Source organism: Ictidomys tridecemlineatus, chromosome 2, assembly GCF_052094955.1.
Source record: "Ictidomys tridecemlineatus isolate mIctTri1 chromosome 2, mIctTri1.hap1, whole genome shotgun sequence".
NCBI classification, from domain to species: domain Eukaryota; kingdom Metazoa; phylum Chordata; class Mammalia; order Rodentia; family Sciuridae; genus Ictidomys; species Ictidomys tridecemlineatus.
In genome coordinates this window covers 209,352,735-209,373,264 of record NC_135478.1, presented here as the reverse complement: position 1 = coordinate 209,373,264, position 20,530 = coordinate 209,352,735, and the positions used below count along the sequence as shown (strand labels likewise).

At 56.2% G+C, this 20,530-nt stretch overlaps 1 protein-coding gene across 1 annotated transcript in view; it reads left to right on the top strand.

Moving 5' to 3' along the window:
- Positions 1 to 20,530, top strand: part of Plxna4 (plexin A4) — a 430,466-nt gene that overhangs the window by 374,069 nt on the left and 35,867 nt on the right. Inside the window, exons 15-24 of the mRNA XM_005331088.5 lie at positions 1,633 to 1,769; positions 2,676 to 2,840; positions 5,379 to 5,472; positions 5,878 to 6,117; positions 7,030 to 7,176; positions 7,391 to 7,625; positions 10,376 to 10,518; positions 16,846 to 17,114; positions 19,439 to 19,505; positions 20,299 to 20,445. Of these exons, the coding sequence (XP_005331145.2) occupies positions 1,633 to 1,769; positions 2,676 to 2,840; positions 5,379 to 5,472; positions 5,878 to 6,117; positions 7,030 to 7,176; positions 7,391 to 7,625; positions 10,376 to 10,518; positions 16,846 to 17,114; positions 19,439 to 19,505; positions 20,299 to 20,445 (1,644 nt within the window). The remainder of the gene's footprint in view (positions 1 to 1,632; positions 1,770 to 2,675; positions 2,841 to 5,378; positions 5,473 to 5,877; positions 6,118 to 7,029; positions 7,177 to 7,390; positions 7,626 to 10,375; positions 10,519 to 16,845; positions 17,115 to 19,438; positions 19,506 to 20,298; positions 20,446 to 20,530) is intronic.

The following is a 20,530-nucleotide window of genomic DNA, read 5'->3' as shown; positions in this document are numbered from 1 at the left end:
CACAACCCGGGCCGGGCTTTGATGGGTCATTCATTCACTCAAAATGCATAAAGGCCCAGGGCCCCTGTCACCAGCCCTGTCCCCGGGTCTCCAGACTGGGCATGATCTTCCCTTTTCCCTCTGCCTCCATTCAGGGATCTCGGTGAGGAGGTGGCACATGATGCCGAATTTGATTTCCTGTGCAAACCCACCGTGAAATATTTATGAAGCACGACCTGAATAATTAATAGTTTCTCACAACCCTAAACGCGGCTCCATAACAGCCCCTCCCCAGCCCTGAGTAACTGCCCCTCCAGACAGCCCCCAGCAGCTCCCCGGTGGTGGGGGTGACTCGCTCTGCCCCCTGGGGGGTGCCAACCCCAGGCAGTCAGGGAGGATGCATCCCAGCCCAGCAGAACTTCCCTGGGGGGTCCTACAGGCCTAGGACCCCCCACACACACACACCTGGAAGCCAAGTGCACGGACAGACAACCAGAGGTGTCTGCCTCCCTCCTTTCCCTCCCTCTCTGGGGAGGCCAGCAGCCCCCCCCCCTTACAGAGAGACAAAGGCCCCACTTGGAAAGGTGGAAGCTACTGCCAGTTAGTTACCCAGCAAGAAAGCCTTCAGGGGCCTCTTTGTGGCCCAGCCCCCTGACCTTATGATCAGAGAGGTTAAATAGCTTATCTCAGCTCACACAGCAGGAGCCAGACAGAGCTGAGCAGGAGAGCTCTTTCCACAGCCTCCATCTTGGTCCTTGCAAACCAAGCCCAGGAAGACCTAGGTCAGAAAGGGCCCGGGAGGACCTGGCTGAGGTCAGTGGGTGACCCCTGCCCTGGGACAGGGTGCAGGCCAGAGAGTGGCGGGGCATGCTCCCCCAGGCCTCCCCCAGGGTGTCACCAGTGGGAGGCCCCCCTAGGAGAGGCTGCCTGGGCTCAGGGGCCCAGTGGGTTCCACTTTGGTGTGGAATTCTTGAAGAGGGAGGTGCTTGGGGAAGGGAGAGAGAGATCTTCATTTAAATGCAGATGCAGGCCTCTCACCTGGGACTGGGAAAAGTTTTTCCATTAAAATGCTAATGAAAGAACAAACTGCAACTCCAAATCCCCAGCTGTCACGGGGCTCCCTTCCCAGCCCCCCTTCCCAGCCCGGCTCCCCAGTCCCTCCAGCAGGGGGCTGTGGGCAGGCCTTAGACACTGCTGACCCTTCGCTTTCTCTCATGTCCCACTTCTCTGGCCACTGAATGCCTGGCAGCTCTCTGGGGATGCCAGTGGAAGGGACAAGTCACCTTCCCCAAAGCAACAGAGGCTGCCGTTTGGAGAAGGGGTTGGGAACTAGAGCTCTGGAGTTGATGATGCTGCTTGCTAGCTGTGTGACCTTGGGAAAACTTACTTAACGTCTCTGGATATAAAGGTAAAAACATAAAGAAGGCTGGCACACCACACTGGCAGCTGTAATGATTGCTGTTATTAACACAGAGATGCAAATTCAGGGTCCCAAACAGTGCCTATTTGTACAAGGATAAGAAGATCAGCTCTCTTAGAGGCCACCATCACCAAAGACTCCCGAGGGCAGCACTGGCAGGCATGGGGCCTTGGGAGGGTCCAGAGCCACCTCCACCACCAGCTGTGCCTGAGGCCGCATCCTTTCCTACACAGACGCTGACTCTCTCCGACCTTAAGCCCAGCCGCGGGCCCATGTCTGGGGGCACCCAGGTGACCATCACGGGCACCAACCTGAACGCAGGCAGCGATGTGGTGGTGATGTTTGGAAAGCAGCCCTGCCTCTTCCACAGGTAAGCCCCGGGGCCCGGGGGTGCGGTAGGACGGGTAACCCACTCCCATATCCAGCCCCAGGGAGACTTGGGGTTTCAGGAGAGTGGGGAGGGGCTGCCCAAAGCAGGGACTTCAGGACTAACTCTTGCTCCCTCCTAACAAAGTGGGCGCTCTCTTTGGGAGAGGTGGCTCCGAGTGTCAGGGATCCCTTTCCTGGACGGCCATCATGCTGCTGCCCACCACTCAGCCTGTGCCCCACGGCATCCCCTCTGCAGAGCCCTGGGCTGCCACAGAGCGCAGCTGGGAATCCCTCCCAGGGGCAGTACCCCCCCTCCCCTGCTCTGAACCCAGATAGGGCTCCCAAGAGCTGACTGGAGTAGCCTCCCAAAGCAGGTGACTGTCCTTCTTCTGTGTCACACTGGAGCCCAGAAGGGCATGCTCTTGCTGGGTCAGGTGGCAAGGCAGTACAAAAGGGGCAGGAAGTGCATCTTGGGAAGGACGGTGGAGGTGTTGGCTGGGTAGAGGCAGATGGAGGCAGAGAGGCCAGAGGCCTCCTTTCAGGATGCTGCGGAAGCCGTGGAGCCAGAGCCCAACTCCACACGCAGCAAAGATGGCCAGGGATGCACAGCCAAGCAGCCGAACCAGGCAGTCAAGGGTAGAGAAGGGGTAAGGCGACACAGGAGAGTCTCGCGGAACTGACCTCACAGTACAAAGGGGACAGGGATTCTCACCAGACCCAAGGACAAGTCCTACTGAAAAGTGGGCAAAAGCCTGGTCAAGGGCGGGGTCTCTGTCCCTGGTCCCTGAGCTTCACATGGGAGCAGCACTCAGCCCTTGAGGAGCCAGCCATGCGAGCGAGCGAGGCTGGCCCAGGACCACTGTCCCCCTCCACACCCGGGAGCCCAGAGCCCTGCCTCCCCCTCCAGGCGATCTCCGTCCTACATCATCTGCAACACCACGTCCTCCGAGGAGGTTCTGGAGATGGAGGTGACGGTGCAGGTGGACAGGGCCAAGATCCGCCGAGACCTGGTCTTCCAGTACGTGGAGGACCCCACCATCGTGCGCATCGAGCCCGAGTGGAGCATTGTGAGGTAGGCGCTGCCCCGAGCTCCCTTCCTGCCTCTGCGCCTCCGTCTCCCTGGCCCCGGGTCTCGGGAGCCAAGGAGGGTTCTGGGGGCCCAGTCCTGCTCTGGGGATTGCTGAACAGGGGTCGGCTCCAAGTACCAGCAAACGCGCCCACCCTCCTGCAGGGCTCCCTGCACCCTGGGGAGCTACCAGCATTCAGGGCCCATCTCTCCTTCCTTCCACTGCAGACTCCCGGGCAGAGAGTGGCCCTTGCTCTTTCCTTGCTCTTTCCTAACATCCAACCCTCATGCACCGGGTGGGTGACCCAGGAAGCAGGATCGGTTGCTGCCATAGAAAGGCCCAGGGCAGGGGTCAGGCCCTTCAGCCCTTCACCCTGGGCAAGTCGCCCTTCCTGGGTGGGCCTCCACCCCTTGAGGGATTGGCCTGGGGATCTGGAAACTCTGAGTCTCTAGTGTCTTGTGTGGCACATGCCACATCAGAGCCGAGCTGCCGGCAGACAGCACATGAGTCTGCTTTTCCAGTCCCGGAGGACACAGAGAGGAGCAGCTCTGCAGAGAGAGCCTTTCTGCAGGGCCCACAGAGCTCCCAGGAAAGCATTGCAGGGGGCGGGGACAGCAGTGTGGGGAACAGAACCAGGGCTTGGGGCTCAGGGCAGTGGGCTCAACCCAGCTCTGCTGCTTAGCAAAAAGTGACTTTAACCCTCCTGCCCTCCCTGAGGCGGGGCGCCTCTGGCCTCAACTTCCTCCCAAGGCAGCTGGGAGAAGGGAATGAAATGCAGACTCTGTGCGCAGCTTCCTGTCTGGCCCCTGCTCAGTGCGCATCCTTCCCTGCCTGCTCCAGCTTGGAGGGGCTGGGCTGGAGGGAGGAATGGGGACGAAGTGTTCTCCAGGGTTGGGGCAGTGAAGAGCCCCATCCAGGGAGCAGTCTCTAAGCCAGGGACCCCTGGGCTCCCCCTGGCTGCCACCAGCTTCTGTGAACACAGTTCTGCTGGACCACGGCCACTGTGCTGTCTGCAGCAGCTCTCTCACTACAGGGCACGGCCGAGTGAGACCACAGGGCCCGGGTGGCCTGTGGATTCTAGAATATTCCAGCCCTTCCAAAAAGAGCTCACCACCCACTGCCTCAGCCCAAAGGAAGGGCAGCTCGGCCGCTGAGCTGTGGCCGTCCCCGCAGTCCCTCGGTAAGGCCCACACCCCGATGCCATGATCTTGGAGCAGGTAAAGGAGACAAGGCTCACAGAGAGGGAGCAGCCTGTGAAGGCCAGCAGGGCCTGACCCAGGACCTGACCCAGGGCCTGACCCAGGGCCTGACCCAGGGCCAGCCAGGCAGGGGGCAGGGGCAGGCTTCCTGCTCCCAAGGAAGCTCCGCCACTAGAGGATCCCCAGACGGCTCTCATCCAGCTCTTCCTCTTGTCATCGACCCAGAAGTACAGGTGACCTCCTCCCTGGTGTTCAGCAGCCATCCCCACGTCACACCCATATCAGGACAGAGGCTGGAGACATGTCCTGGGCCTACCAGCCGCTCCCCTGCGGTGACTCGGGTTAAGAAGTCTGAGGATGGGGTTGGGCTCTGCACTAGGCGTCCCTCTGGGAAGTGACAGGGACATGTGCAGCTGCATGTGGAATTGGTGACTGACAAGATGGAGTGTGTGTGTGTGTGTGTGTGTGTGTGTGTGTGTGTGTGTCTGTCTGTCTGTCTGGAAGTTCAGCTGGGCAGATGGATAGATGGGCAGAAATCAGTGTGGGGGTGGGAGCTGAGGACCCTGATCCGCTGAGTTCATCATGCTCCCGCCCCTGGGAGACAGGCTTCCTTGCTCTCCCTGGGGCGGCCCCCAAGGAGGACAGCCAGCAGAGAGCTGTGCCCACCCCTGCCAGCTTCTTGGCCTCCTGGAGACAGTGGCATCTTTCAGAAGCTACACCCAGATGAATAGCCTAAGTCTTCCCCATCAGTGACCCGGTGCCACCCAAGGTGTAGGAGGCCTGTGTCCCAGGTCGTCTCCCGTTTGCATTCCTGGGGGAGGTTTCTGTGCCCTGCCGCTGCCCATCCCAGACCCCAGCCTCCCTGGAGCCTCTGAGGTGGAAAGCTCTGGTGCAAATGTCCTGGGGTGGGGTGGAGGGGGCTGTGCTCAGACCCTGGGCCCGAGGGAGGGTCTGAAGGAGGCTGCCATTGACCAAGGCCGACACAGGGAGGTCCAGGAGTGGTGAGGCCAGAGGAAGAGGCTCTGGGCTGCAGAGAGCCAGCTGGTCAGTCAGAGAGCCCAGGGGCTGTGCTGTCACCTGAGCCTCCACAGGTGTCCCTGTTCCAAATGAGCTTGGCCGAGGACGTGCAGGCCATCTGGTCATGCCTGTCTTCCCCTGGGCTGCTGAGGAATGTCCTTGCTACCATGCAGCTTGTCACCCTCGTCCCCAGGGACACTGTTGTGCTACCTGATTGTTGCTGTTCTTGTTGTCATAGCTCCTCCTCTTCATCATTGTCACTGTCACTGGGTGCCATGGCCTTTCCTATACCGGTGACCCACATGCCCCTTTCTTTCTCCCGGGCAGTGGGAACACACCCATCGCTGTCTGGGGGACTCACCTGGACCTCATACAGAACCCCCAGATCCGTGCCAAGCATGGCGGGAAGGAGCACATCAATGTGAGTCTGGGGCTGGGAGGGGCTGCCCCTGGCATGCGGCCTCCCGGAGGTGGGGGCTTCCTTCCTCAGCACGCATGCAGCCCCTGCCCAAACACAGGCACCTACAGCATCCTTCTGGGGTGGAGGGACAGGGGTAGAGGTGAGGGATAAGGCCTGGAGGACCAGCCACTCCTGGCAGTTTCGGGGGCTTCCAGCCCTTGCGTCCTCTGAACCCACAGCTGCTTCCTGAAAGTACCTGAGCCGTCGCCGTAGGCGAAGCCAGGACTGGGAGACAGCCACAGAGGGCAGCCCTGGGTGCCCCAGCACAGGGTCCTGGCTGCCTCCCCCCTGTGTTAGCCCACGCTGCGTGGACAGCTCCCCAGGAGGCCAGGGGCAAGCTTGCCTTGTCTCTGGCTCCTCCCACAGATCTGTGAGGTCCTGAATGCCACCGAGATGACCTGCCAGGCCCCAGCCCTCGCCCTGGGTCCCGAGCACCAGTCGGACCTCACGGAGAGGCCTGAGGAATTTGGCTTCATCCTGGACAATGTGCAGTCCCTGCTGATCCTCAATAAGACCAACTTCACCTACTATCCCAACCCTGTGTTCGAAGCCTTCGGTCCGTCAGGAATCCTGGAGCTCAAGCCGGGCACCCCCATCATCCTAAAGGTAGAGCCAGGGCTGGGAGGAAGGAGGCCGTGCAGGGAGGGAGTGGGATGCGGTCACAGGGAATCGCCGGAAGTCACAGGCTCTGGCCAAATATTGTGACTGGATCCTTTGCAGAGGCGGCTTAAAGTCCGGAACAATCCTTATAGGCTTGATCCATCCAGGGCAGGCAGATCCGCCCAGGTCACTAGATTCAGAGGGTTTTGTCTTCAGAGTCCAGAAACTTGTCAGTCAGGCCCACACTGCCTCCTCCTGTGAAGCTCTTTGCTAAACACAGTTGAGTTTCTTTGGAGTATGGATTGTAACTTAATTTTAACTCACATGACAATCTGAATCAATGGGTAGTGATTGACTACAAATCTGTTGAGAAGGATTCTGAAGCTACATTAGGAATCAGCTGAAAAGAATACTTTGATTATTGATTTCTCACTGGGAGGAAGGGAGAATGATAGTGTCCATGCTGTATTAATCTGTTTTCTGTTACTAACACAAAATACTTGAGGCTGAGTACTTACCAAAGAAAAGAGATTTATTTAATTCAAACTTTTAGAGACTGAAAGTCCCAATAGCATAGTACTGGCTCCCATGAGGACATCATGCTGGGAGGATGTGGGAGAAGAAGAGATCATGTGGAGGGACAGGAAGCCAGAGGTCAGGGAAGTGATACTCTCCCTCTAGGCCCCACAGCTTAAAGGTCCTACCACCTCTTAACATTGCTGCAACAGGGACCAAGTTTCTGACACGTGGACCTTGGGGGGGACAAGCCACCTGCGAAGCACAGTAGGTGCTGTAGATAGTTTGGATTTACCACTAAGGGTGGACTCTCCACCCACTCACCACCATGATGGGGTGTCTGGGTGGCCAGTCAGTTGGTCCTGACCCTGGGGTGGGAACTGGGACTTCCTGTCTGTGTAGGGCAAGAACCTGATCCCACCGGTGGCTGGGGGCAACGTGAAGCTGAACTACACCGTGCTGGTTGGGGAGAAGCCGTGCACCGTGACCGTGTCAGATGTGCAGCTGCTCTGCGAGTCCCCCAACCTCATTGGGAGGCACAAAGTGATGGTGAGGCTGGTGGGACCCTTCCCTGAGTGGAGTGGGCCTGAGGGACGCAGAGGACAGCGGTCCTGCTACATCCGGGCCAACAGGGCCTTTCCAGGAATCGATTCTGGCTCACTGGGAACTTCCTACTCAGTACCCCATATCCTACTTCCTTCTTCCGTCCCACTTCTCAGCTTCTCCCTTCTGTACGCTCCCTCTTGCCCCATGTGCCCCGCAGGCCCGCGTCGGCGGCATGGAGTACTCCCCGGGGATGGTGTACATCGCCCCTGACAGCCCGCTCAGCCTGCCGGCCATCGTGAGCATCGCGGTGGCCGGAGGGCTCCTCATCATCTTCATCGTGGCTGTGCTCATCGCTTACAAACGCAAGTCCCGCGAGAGCGACCTCACGCTGAAGCGGCTGCAGATGCAGATGGACAACCTGGAGTCCCGCGTGGCTCTGGAGTGCAAGGAAGGTAACTGAATGACCAGAGGCGGGAGCCCGCGCTGGAGGCTGTGTGTGTGTGTGTGTGTGTGTGTGTGTGTGTGTGTGTGTGTGTGTGTGTGTGCATGTGGCTGTACCTGCCACTCATACCCTAGGCCGCAGGCTGGGCGGCGGTGGGGGTGCTGGGGCCAGGCCCCTGCTGCAGAGCCCTGTGGCCAGCTCTGAGCGCATGTCCCAGACCACAGCCCTCTCCTGGAGTCCTGCTCTGGTGGCCTTCGGGGAGGTAAGGCCACCCCCCAGGCTCCATCCGGGTCTCAGGCTGGGCTCCCTTACACCTCACCAGAGCAGCCTCTAGGGCCAGCATCCTGGCTGAGTGGGTCCCCTATGTCCCCTAGGGAGACCCGGGGTGTCTTGACACCACCCATTCAAGCAGTCCTCGCTGTCTTCCGCCACAGGAAGGGAAGGCTGCAGGGCTGATCTGCCGTTGGGAAGGGAGAGTGTTTCTCAGCTTGTGTTTATAAAAGTCACAAACACCACTACCAAGTGAAATCAGCCACACGAAACCTCGTCACCCCAGGACGTCTTGCCTGAGTGACCCTGGGAGGACCCATCCCAGCCGGGTCTCTGCCGTCAGTGTGCACAGAGTGGACCTGGCCGTGGACCTGGGCTCCCCCAGCACCCACTCCCATCTCAGTGGGGAACTGGATCCACTCTGCCCCCTCCCTGCGTCCCCCAGCTGTCAACCTGGCATCCGCCTTGTGGGACTGTTAATTACTGCCTTTTATTATATTTATGCTGCTTAATTTTTTTTTCTCCGCAAAGTACTCTTCCCTCTAATTAGGTGTAGTGATTAGAATCTCTTTTATGTGTGGCAGGCAGGAGCCTTTGAATGTTGGAGGCGCTGGGTGACTTGAAGGAAAGCTGCAGACCCATCCAAAGCCCAGTGTCTCCTTCTCCTCGGGGCAGCTGAGGGGAGGGTGGAGCTGGGCTCCACCCGGAAGATCCCTGGGGAGGGAGGCTCAGCAGGCAGAGGCCAATCCAGCCCAAGAGTAGAGGCTGAGAGGGAGCCATGGCTTCTGACTTGGGGACAGCTATGCCACCAGGGTGGCAAGAGGGATTCTCCAGGGTGCTGGGGCTGGTGTCATGAAGACCACACAGTCACCCACACCCAAGCTCAGAAGACACCCAGCCTGGCCCTGCTGGGCGTGAGCTTTGGATGTGTCAGCACACGCCGGTGTGCGCACACACTCCCTCTCCCCACACTCCCTGCTCACACTCAGACACTTAGATTCCCACACGTGCACACATTCCCACCCCCTGCTGCAAACATGCAGATGCATGTTCTACCCTCAGGATGGGTGAGTGTTTGCTGGGCTTGTGGTGCCTGTGCAAGCCAGAGACGCCTGCCGATCCCCCTGCACATGCATGCCTGCGTGAACACACACACGCCTGCACACGCACACTCCCAAAGGAATAAGTTCTGCTTGGCTGTATTAGGGCTGTCTGCCTTCGGGGTCACTGCATGACCGGAACAGTGTCCCTGTGGACAGCAGAGGTGGGAGATGCAGGAGGAGAGGAGCAATGGAGGGCCATGGGGACATCTCCCCACCTATCCCAGGTCGTTTCTGTCAAGCCTCGGTTCTCTCTTGGTACCAGGACCGGCTGAGAGCTTTGGGCCTGAGATCTGCAGGAGCAGAGCTCCCCAAAATCAGTATCAAGGGCAGGACAGGGCCACACCCACTGCTCTGGAGGTGCCTAGTGATGTTCATGTATTGCAGCCCGCGGGGCACTGGGCTTGCTTTTCAAGGGCCCTAGAGACGTGCTGGACTGTGAATCCCTTCTGAGCCCACAAAGTATTTTTTTTTTTCCTGTTCCTTAAATGTACACAAATAGAAATTTTGGTTAGTCAATGTCCCTGGCTGTTCTTCTATGCCAACATGTGTTACTTCATCCTGGATGTGTGTAAGTGTGTGTGTGTGTGTGTGTGTGTGTGTGTGTGTGTGTGTGTGCGTGCACCAAAGAGAAAGTTGGAGGAGCGGGAAGCTCCTCACTTAAGTGCCTCTGGTGGCGGAGGGTGACCCCAGAAGAGGGTGTAGTGGCAGCTTTGGTGCTGTGTAACAGAGTTTTCTGGGAGTCTGCTGGGGTCTGGCAACTCTGTCCATCTGGACCCACCCTGGGATCAGAACTCATCCCGGTAGCACACCCTTGAAGCAGAAAGGACGGGGCAAGCGGCTGTGTATCCACAGGGAAGGAGCAGACTAGCACGGCAGTCCCTCCTTGGGAGCCTTGTTTTGAAGTTTGATGATCCCACTGAACTGCCTGGTCCAGAGCTGGGCCCTCAAATGTTTTTCCTTAATCAGAAGAAATTGTTCTTTAATTTCCTGAGGAAGCCCCATACAACACAGCACAGGAACAGACGGCCACGGTGCCCTCTCCATTCTCTCCTCCCGTCCCTCCTCTACACCTCTCTCCCCTCCCCCACCCGCCACCCCCAGCCCGTTTTGCAAAGCAGAGCCCTTCATCTCGGGGTGGGGGGTGTTCCCTCGCCCGGCACAGGTCTGCAGGCCGCCTTGCCACCCCCTGCCCTTCCTGAGGGATGCAGCTCCCAGTGCACATTCTCCCAGTGCACCTCCCCCCATTCGGGTGCCACCAATCCCTATCCTGCTCACCGAGGTCCCTTGCTCCCGTCTCCTCGGGGCCTGGGTGAGGCCCTGAGCAGTCCCAGCTCAGGTGACTCTCGGCCTCGCCATCCATGCTCTCGTGGGATTCTCTCCTTGCCAGCTTTTGCCGAGTTGCAGACAGACATCCATGAGTTGACCAGTGACCTGGACGGGGCCGGGATCCCCTTCCTGGACTACAGGACCTACACCATGCGAGTGCTGTTCCCAGGAATTGAAGACCACCCTGTGCTCCGGGACCTCGAGGTACGAGGTGGTGGCCAGTGCTGGTGTGAGAGCAGGACAGCCCCCTCGTTTGGAGATGAGAAAGCTGAGATCAGGGAGGGGAGGTACCTTTTCTGGGGTCCTCCAGCTGGTGGGCACCAGCCGGGCCTCTGGAGGAGATGAGGCTGGGCCAAGGGAACCTCAGAGCAGGTGTGAACAGTGCTTAGGGTCCTAGGGAGCCATGAGCCCTTGGGGAATTGAGTGGACATTAAGGACTCTCTCTCCAGAAAAACAGAACCTGTATAGAGAAACAAGAAGCATGGCTGATAAGCTGAGGGCGTTCACGAACCCCTGTTTAAGAAACCACAATAGAAAGGATTTTTATCACTTAGTGGGTGCTCCATAAATGTATAAGGGATTTCACCACTTGGTGCTTCGTTGGGAAAGATAAATGATGTGTAAAGAAGGGAGGGGAAAGTGAATGATAAAATCCTAGCCATCTTTCTACCAGCGGGGACCTCGTCTTCTCAACACTTTATCCCACTTACTGTCTAGCGTGGTATCTGGCTTATGCATATATTCATATTATGCTTTGTTCCAAAAGGGCTTTGGAATGGCTTATAAAGATAAATACAAGAGAAAACTGAAAAATATAAATGAGGAAACCAGGGCATAATCATAATCCCGAGGAATGATCACTATTAGTGGGCTGTTAGTAAGTCCGCACACAGCTTCAAGCGCTTTGCATAGATCATTCATTTAACCACCCAGAAAACCCTCCGAGCGGGTGAGCCCACTTCACAGGTGACAAAACTAAGGGAACAGGGAAAGCCAGTGGTTGTCTGGAGCCACGCAGCTCTTGGGACGGAGGCAGGGGTTGAGTCTAGGCAGTTAGACTCCAAGCAGGCTCGTTCCCTGTCCCAAGCCTGGGCACTTGACCTTGAGGACGCTACCGCAGTCACCTGACTAGGACCTCTGGATACTTAACTAGGATTGAAGGAAAATCTGCAGCCAAAGCCACAGAGTGTCACTTGGGCTCTACCAGGGTGGCGGGCAGTGACTTTGCAGCGCAGGCCTTCCACAGCCATGCTTGTGGCACACACTTTTTTCCATGCTGCTTGTTCAGTGGAGCACGTGTGTGTTTCTACAGTGAGGCTGTGGGTGTTGGTGTCTAGGGGGGCTCCCGTGGGCTCCTCACCATGAGGCATTTGTAGAGGCTCTGGGCAGTGGGTGCTCTGTCCTCGCTGGTGATGTACCTTTTCTGTCCACCTATGTTTATGCATGGATTTGCACGGGAATCATCTATCACCTAAAAAGGCCAGGTGTCTCAAGACGTCTGTGTCCACGGTGGCCCTGGCCTGGCTCCTGGGCTGGGCTCCTTTCTCTTTCCCTCTCATCTCTCCCTGCCTTTCCCCTTTCCTTCAGCCTCTCCTTTATTTGCATCAAGACACCAGGCTTCTTGGGGCACTGAAGTGGATGCACTAGTTAAAGTGGGAAATGGGAGCAAGGCACAGTGGTAACATGCTTAAAATTCCAGCTACTCTCAAAGCTGAGGCAGGAGGAGTACACGTTCAAGGTCAACCTGGGCAATTTAGTGAGACACTGTCTCAAAAAAATAAATAAATAAATAAAAAGGGTTGTGTGTGGAGCTCAGTGGGAGAGCACTTGCCTGGCATGAGCAAGGTCCTGGGTTCAATCCCGAACACTGCAAAAAAAAAAAAAAAAAAAGCCACGGAGTGATGGCTGTGTGTGTGGATGTGTGCAGACGGCGCTCTGCTTTATTAATCTTTGTGATTCCACCTTCCAGCCTAGTAGGGTGCCTGGCAGAGTAGACACGCAGGAAACAGTGAGCAACCACAGAACTGAATGTCTGCCTGTCTGTCTTCAGGAGGGTGGACTCGGCAGCCTGGGAAGGGGATTCTGACCCCCCTGGATGGGATAGAGAAGATTCTAAGAATTCAACTCGGATGAGTGTCTGCACTTATTCTCCTTTTTTTTTTCACTAGTTCAACACTCTAAAAGGTCTAAGTAGGCTTTCTTTAGGGTATAACTGCTTAATCGTATTTTCTGAGACTGTGTCAAAGTGTACTTTGGGGCAGGACAGTCACCTCCCACATAAGTTTTCTCTTGGTGGGCACACACGCACTCCCTGCCACCATCTTTTATCCAGACTGTTGGTGTGGCCCACGTTAGCTCTGCTCCTGTTCCTCACTTGGTCCCACCTGTCTTGTGGCTTTCCTCCATCTTCTTGCCTCTTTGTAGAGTCTCAGACTCTTAGATCTGGGGCTTGGCACTGGTTTGGCATATACTCAAGGGACTGCCAAGGGTGACATCCCTCAAAGGGCACAGAGGATAGAGAGGGACTCGGAGACTCAGGACGCAGGGATCTGGTAATTACCCTGCCAGTCTGTATTCCCTGCAAGGTGCTTTCCGTAGACGTGCCCCTTCTGGGCTCCAAACCCATGGCGTAGATCACACTGTGTCCCGTCCTGGCCTGGCCTGCTTCCTCATCCAGCACCTGCAGATCTCCCCGCAAATAGGACTACTTCCCATTTTTCTTTGACTTTGTCAAAAAGGGAGACTTTCTGACCCCCCAGCCTCCTGCTCTTAAGGAGCTAACCACCAACTTCACTCCTGTCTGTGTGTAAGGATGCCCACAGGTCGGCTAATCGTCAGGCCTGGGCAGTCACAAACAGGTCACATGACTGTAAAAATTGTAGTACAATATACATAACGTGGCATTTACCATTTATGCCACAGACACGTGCTGAGTGCCTCTGCCTCTTTCCAAAGTCAAGCATTAGCTACTGGTCCCCCCACCCCCAACCACCGTGGTCGGCCGCCCTTTACTTACTGTGAATCTGCCTACTCCAGAGACTTCGTATGGGTTGAGCCACACAGTATTTATTTGTCCTTGTCTTCCTTTAACCCACTCAAAGCAGTACTGCTACAAGGTACCCTAATAAAAACAGAAAATGCCATCTGCCGGGTCCCCGTTGCATGTAGTGCACAGTGCCGGGCACATTACCTACATGATTTCAATGAAGTCTTCTAATGAGCTTGCAGGGAAGAGATGGGATCTTTTAGTAATCTCTCAGGGTTATTACTCTTGTTCCAAGGCCACCCAGCTGGTGAAGGGCTATGCTGGATCTCCAAGCTTGTGTGGCTTCCTAGCACCAGGCCCTGCCCCACCTTTCACCACATGGAACCCTGTCCCTGGCTTCTCCCTGTAGCTTTCCCGTGCCAGATCTTCTAGTTTGAATCTTCAGACTGGCTGCCAAGAGAGAGCAGCCATGGGCAGGTTTGGCACTATGGCACCTGGAGAGGCAGAAGAGGTCACAGGGACAGCTAAGTGCCCTACTGACCATGACATGCATGCTGAGCTTCCTGCCTCGGCTGCACTTTCTGCAAAACACAGAGGCCACCTGGGCAGCAAGTGCCTGGGACCCTGGGCAGGAGGCTTTTAGTACAGCCACCTGTAGGACATAGCATCCAGACCAGCAGGCTGGGTTTTGGAATTGGAGACCACAGTGACGTGGGGGTGGAGGAAAACTCCATCACCTCTGGGGTCTATTGCCTCATCTGTAAAATGAGAATATGAGAGCCGATGTCATAATGTTTTATGAACATTAAATAAGATAATGTATGTAAAGTGCTTGGCAGGTGCCGCGCGCGCATTAACAGCAGTGGCTTTATCACCCGCTCCATTGACTGCATTTCACAGATCCCTCTCGCCCAGGAGTTTCCGTGACATCTAATGCATGGCACTCCTGGTCTTGGGGTGCACAAGGTAGATAGATGCCTTTTCCCCATTTTATGGACGGAGGAGATGGAAGGGAAATATCTTGGTAAGGAGTATCCAGAACCATTTGCTAAGTAGCCCACCATCCTCCCCCCAGGCCAATGCCACTCTGAAACAAGACTTTCTTTATTCACCAGATGGTTCTCTAATTTAGTCGAAGTCTGTGAATATAAAACTGGATAGTAAACTTTAATTGTAACCCAACAGGTTAGAGTTTAGAGCTGATGAGGGGTTGAAATTGGGAGACTGTGATTGACGGCTCCATGTTTTAATTGGTGTGTGAACAGTGCCTGGACTTAGCCAGTAGGCCACGAAAAGGGGGGCCTGGTGACCTACTCCTTAGGACAGTCTGAACAAGAGGACCCTTCCCTCCTCACACTTCCGACTAGTGACTTCAAGGGGTGGGCAGTACTGCTTTAGATCAACTAGAAGCTTCCCCTGGAATGTTTCCACACCACGAGGGAGAAGCATCTGTGTAGGAGGGCCACAGGATTGGGGGGAGGTCAAGGGTGTCAGACGGCAGATTGAGGCCTGGCTATGGCAGGGGAGGCTGCCACAGGTCCCTTGCCAATTCCTCCTCAGCTCCCAGGGGGAGTGGGAAACCAGGGAGCCAGGCATGAAGCAAGCAGAGATGGCCCCCCTTGGGGAGCGAGGGACTCTTGCGGGTCAGAGGACTGTTCTGAGAGCCAGGATGAGCTGCAGGGTGGCCCTGGCCAGCACCTGCTGTACCTGTGGGCTCTGGTGAGTTCTCATCTCTCTCCTGAGAACTGGCCTTCCAAGTACCCGCACCACAGCAAGACAAATGAAAGTGAGCCTGCTCCGAGAGCAAGCTTTCCACCAGCTTCCAATCCGCGGGAGCTGTTGATGCCAGGCAACCAGAATCCATGGGGGGCTGCTCTGCAGGGTGCAGGGCGGCCCACATCGCCCTCTACAGAAGGCCTCCGGTGGCCTCAGGCAGCTCTCGGGCCTGTGTAGCAATGCCCTCCTGTGCACACCCTACCTGTTCCAGGGCCAGGAATGTTTCTGCCACCTCCCGTGACCCCAGGCAGACAGGCTTTCTCTGGCGATCTCTGCCTTTGCCAGTTTGAACCTCAGGAGCACATTGTCTCTTAGTCCTGTGATGCCCCAGGAGGTGCGAGGATGTGACACCGACTGCTGGTCTGGCCTGACGCTTCTGTCTTGGGCACTTGGGAAAGCTCCTTACCCTCACGGGTTCCTGGGGTCCTAACAGGACCTGCCTCCTCGTGGGTCTTGCAGATTAAATGGGCCAATGATTCCTAAAGCCCGTGGAACAGTATCTGACCCAGAATAAGATCCAGGTACATATGATGTGTTTCTTGTTATCTTCATTTTGCTGGTGAGATTAAGTCTACTAAGAGTCCCGCTGCTAGTAAATGACGGTGATAGAAGTAAACCCAAGTTCCCCCAACTCTGAAACCACGCTCTTGATGGCTGCCGATGTGACAGTCCTTCTCAAAGACTGGAGGTAACTCCCTTTTGGGGGTCTGACACCCCCCGGGGTGATTTTGTAGTCACCTTTTGTTTGCTCAGATGCAGATGCTAGAACAACACACAGGTTGTCAGTGTGCAGGTCAACGACCTTCCCCCAAGTTAGACCACCTGGCAAGCCAGCGTCCAGGTGGAGAAGCAGAGTGCCAGTCCTCCAGGGAGGGCCCCCATTCCCCTTCCAGACAGAGCCACCCCCCAAATAACCAATAAGTCTATTTAAATGGAGTTACGTAAAGAGCCCATTTGATCTTTCTCATTCAGTATGTTGGAGAAGCTGGTCCCTGTATCATGGGCAGCAATGGGCCATTCCCGTCACTGCTGGACACCAGGAGCTCCCAGGCTGGGGGATGGCCGACAGTGCTGCCGAGCATATTACTGTCCATGGGTGGCTGGCGGGTGACTGCCCAGGGGGTAGTGCACCCTGCTGGGCCTCCCAGGAACAGACCCTGAGGGCAGGAAGGCAGAAAGCTCTTGTGCCCCCTCCTCGGGATGGAGTGGGTCTCAGAAGGTGTCCCATCACAGGCCAGAGTCAGTGAGGTCCTCGAGACCACAGGCTCAATCTTCCCCTTTTCTCAGGCTAAATTTAGGCCCCAGAGAAGTGAAGGGACTTGTCCATGGTTACCTAGCAGAGGGGGGCAGAGTCCATGTGGAACCCAGAAATCTTGACTCAGACCACAGGACCCATGGGGAGGGGAGGGCAGGGTGTTGGGTTAGTTAGAGGCTCAGTCCTGGTGACCCATCAGCAGGGTGCCAGCCACAGCAGCCCTGACGTGGCACCTGGTCAGCTCCGCACCACCATCAGGCAGGAGCTCAGGCCCCAGGGTCCAGCAGATGCCGGTTCAAATCTCAGAAGCGCCGTTAATGAACTGTGGCTAGTTCTGTCCTCAGCTGGATGGTCTCTAAACGGGAGGTAAAGACCTGTTGTGGCTGAGTACAGTGCCGGGCTCCTGGGGATGGACAGCATTAGCCAGCTGCAGCTATAGCGATGGGTGAGAGGTGGGGTGGGACCCTCCAGCTCCCGCGGGAGGTCGCCAGGGCATCCTTGGCCTTTCCCGCAGGTCCCGGGCTACCGGCAGGAGCGCGTGGAGAAAGGCCTGAAGCTCTTCGCGCAGCTCATCAACAACAAGGTGTTCCTGCTGTCCTTCATCCGCACGCTCGAGTCCCAGCGCAGCTTCTCCATGCGCGACCGCGGCAACGTGGCCTCGCTCATCATGACTGTACTGCAGAGCAAGCTGGAGTACGCCACGGACGTGCTGAAGCAGCTGCTGGCCGACCTCATCGACAAGAACCTGGAGAGCAAGAACCACCCCAAGCTGCTGCTCAGGAGGTGAGGGTGTGGCCCACGGTGGCAGCCGGGTGTCTGAGCATTCCCTGCTGGCCTCCTCCAGGCTGAGCCACCTGGCTCCTGGAGCCTTCCAGAGACCAGAGGAGGCTGCAAGAGGAGCAGCCAGACTCCCCGAGGGTGAGGCACTGTGCTGCCAGAAGCTGAGCTGCATCCCCAAGACCCCGCCCACCACCCACCATCCAGTGCCCTCCTAGAAGACCCTGCCCGTCACACGGGTGCCTATTGGCTCACCCTCTAGTTTTCTTCCACCTGTATCTGCTTTCCACTTGACTTTATCTGCCCTTCCTCTCCCTGGATTTTGATGCTTTCTACTGGAATTCTTCTCTGTGGATACTTCAGAGGTCATTTATGCCAATCTCTGGCCTCCTTTAAGCCAGAGCTGGAATTAGGAGAGAGACCCCGTGGCTTCTTGCTGCCCAGGGCCCAACAGCAGGTACAGCATCCAGGAGCTAGTTAGAAATGCAAAATCTGAGGTTTCCCCCAGACCCTGAATCAGAATCTGCATTTTAATGAGGAACCCAGGTGGTTCCAATGCGCAGTAGATTTGAGAAGCACTGAGCACAGACCTTTTGGTAGCCACTTACCCAGTGCAGCCCAGCAGGTATTTCCTGATCCTTGCTCTAGGCTCTGAATAGGTCCATGGTGCACCTGCAGCTCCTATAGCACGCTGTTCAAACCAGAAAGGGCAGATGTGCACACGTGCCCATGCCCTGGCCTGTGGCTGCAGCCTCTGTCTATTTTTGCTTCTATTCGAGGGACGGCTCCTCCGGGCTACGTGACTCCAATGTCTGTTGCCTTGGTGGATCTAAAGTTACAAAACTCCCACGTGAAGTGGTCACGGCCAGCCCTCTGCCCAGACCAGCTGTTGGTCTCTGCCTCTCTACCTGGCCCTTAACTTTCACCCTGGGTCTCTGGGTCTGAGGCTATGCCTCAGTGGCCCCTGCTTGGTCCTGCGGATAGATCTGGCTTTAGAAGTGTTCGCTTCAGGCTTTTTCCTGGTACAGGGGGCACTCACTGGCACAGATGCAAAAGGTGGCTGCATAGAGAGGCAGTCATCCAGCTTTAGAAACAGCAAGGTGGATCATTTTGATTTTTGTTTTACTTCCACCAAGGAGCCACCCACCGGCGTAATTGTAGGTTGCTGCTGCCAGCCAGAGCTCCCACCAATTTCCTGGTGGGGTCTGTCTCCCCAGCTTGTTTTCCTCTCCCACTCCCCCATGCCCCTGCGCCTTCTGCCCTCCTCCTCCTATCTCTCCTTCTTGCCCCTGGCTGCCCACTTCTTTCAATATTCTTCTTGTTTCTCTTCACCTTCACTTTGGGCTGGCAGAGGCCCAAAGGCTTTGGAATTTTAGTTACTAAGTATTTTCTGTCAACTGCAACTTTAAACTCCATACAAACATATGTGGATGGCAAACAGGTGGAGGGGCTGGTTTTACTCTGGAGCTGGCCATGCACTCAGCACAAGTTTGAATGTTTTCTCTAAATGGATGCAACCACAAATAATAACATTGCTGTTGCATCTTCACTTAAAAGAATAAATGGGCTTGGATTGTAGCATGAAAGAGGAAAAGGAGACTCAAGAAGGCACTTCCTCTCATTGCAAATCAAACTCTAGAAGGGTTTCCAGAGGAAGTTCCAAATTATATGGAAGCCTTCAAAACAGGATGACTTTGGCATCTCGTGGGATGAACTAGGTTTACAGCTCCATGTGGCCCTCGGTGCTTGGAGTCTTTAACTCGGGTTATGAGCTCCGTCTGGATTATCTGGCCTTTTTTTGGCCATGATTCTCTTTCCTTGCTACTTTCTTTGATTTTCGCTGCCAAATTAGCATCTCCCCTGATTTTGTTTGCTCACGCAAAGTTCTCTAAGGCTGAGCTACTCAATAGGAGAGCTACCAGCCATGGGCAACTATTTAAATCTAAATTTGTTAAAGTAAATAAAATGAAAAATTTCCCCTCCTCAAACACACCAGCCACAATTTGCACTTTTGGTGGCCACGTGTGGCCAGTGATTACCACACAGGACGGCAGGTGGAGAACCCTGCCGTCGTCAATGCAAAGCACTGGACAGCCCACTCTGAGCAGGCAGGTCCTTCTCCAGCTTTGAGATAAAGCTCCTCTGACCACCCTGGGAGCTGGGAGTCCACGAAATCTCCCTCTGGGTAGGATCTCACACCTGGGCCCTGGAGCCTGAGCTGCAGGAGGGAGGCAGACTCCTTGCCCTGTCACCCGGCCTGGCCTGCAGGTTCTGACCAGCTGCTTCTCTCTTTGTCCTCTTCTGCTCATTCCCTTGGCGTCTGATGACAGGACAGAGTCGGTGGCTGAAAAGATGTTGACCAATTGGTTCACTTTCCTCCTCTACAAGTTCCTCAAGGTAGGATGGGACGAGGCCCTCTTTCTGGCCCTGCCGTGATTCCCATCTTGGGGACCAGCCTGCATGCTCCCCAGCCTGCCCCATTCCATGCCGCACCCCCAAGTCCATTCTGGCTGGCCTCGCCACTTCCATCCCACAGGAAATGGACTTGCCCCTCATCACCGTCTTGAAAGACAGGGATCCCATTTGGCCCTAGTTTCTGGGACGGAATCCCTCGTGGCTGGTTTTTTCCCAGTTAAGGGGCGGAGGAGCCCCTGAGAGGGCCCTGCACAGACTTTCAAGCTAAGTCCCCACTTAAGCTGAAAATAGTTCATCTCTTACTTCCTCACGTATTCCTCTTCCCTCTCCCAGCCTCAGGTTTAGGGAGGCTGATAAGGGTCCTGGTTACGGACAGCAGCCACATGTCACAGCAGATAAGCCAAGGACGCGCCTGGGAGGTGGGAGAACTGCTGGCTTCCAGTGACCAGCCTGTTTTCCTAGAGCTCAGACCACAGAGGACTGAGCTCTGCTCTTGGTGGAGCCTCAGAGACAGTGAATGGAGGAGGGGCGGGGGAGGGAGACAGGGAGGAAGGAAGAGCCGGCTCTAGACGGGTGGCAGGAGCAGGTGACATGGGGAAGACCCTGCGTCCAGAGAGCCAAGAGCCCACAAGTCTGAAGGGTAAAGAGTTACAGAGGAGAAAATTGGAAACGGATAAAGAAGCCGATGGGTCCAGGAGAAGGCAGGACAGGAGCCTGGGGTGGGCTCCGCGCCCCTGCAGTCCTGAAGCTCAGCGCGTGTTTCTTGTCACTCCAGGAGTGTGCTGGGGAGCCCCTCTTCTCCCTGTTCTGCGCCATCAAGCAGCAGATGGAGAAGGGCCCCATAGATGCCATCACGGGAGAGGCCCGCTACTCCCTGAGCGAGGACAAGCTCATCCGGCAGCAGATCGAGTACAAGACCCTGGTGAGCCGCCCTCCACTCCTGCAAGGTCGCAGCACACGGGGCAGGAAGGGGAGGGAACTAGCAAGGGCCCCTGGAGGTTCTGCAG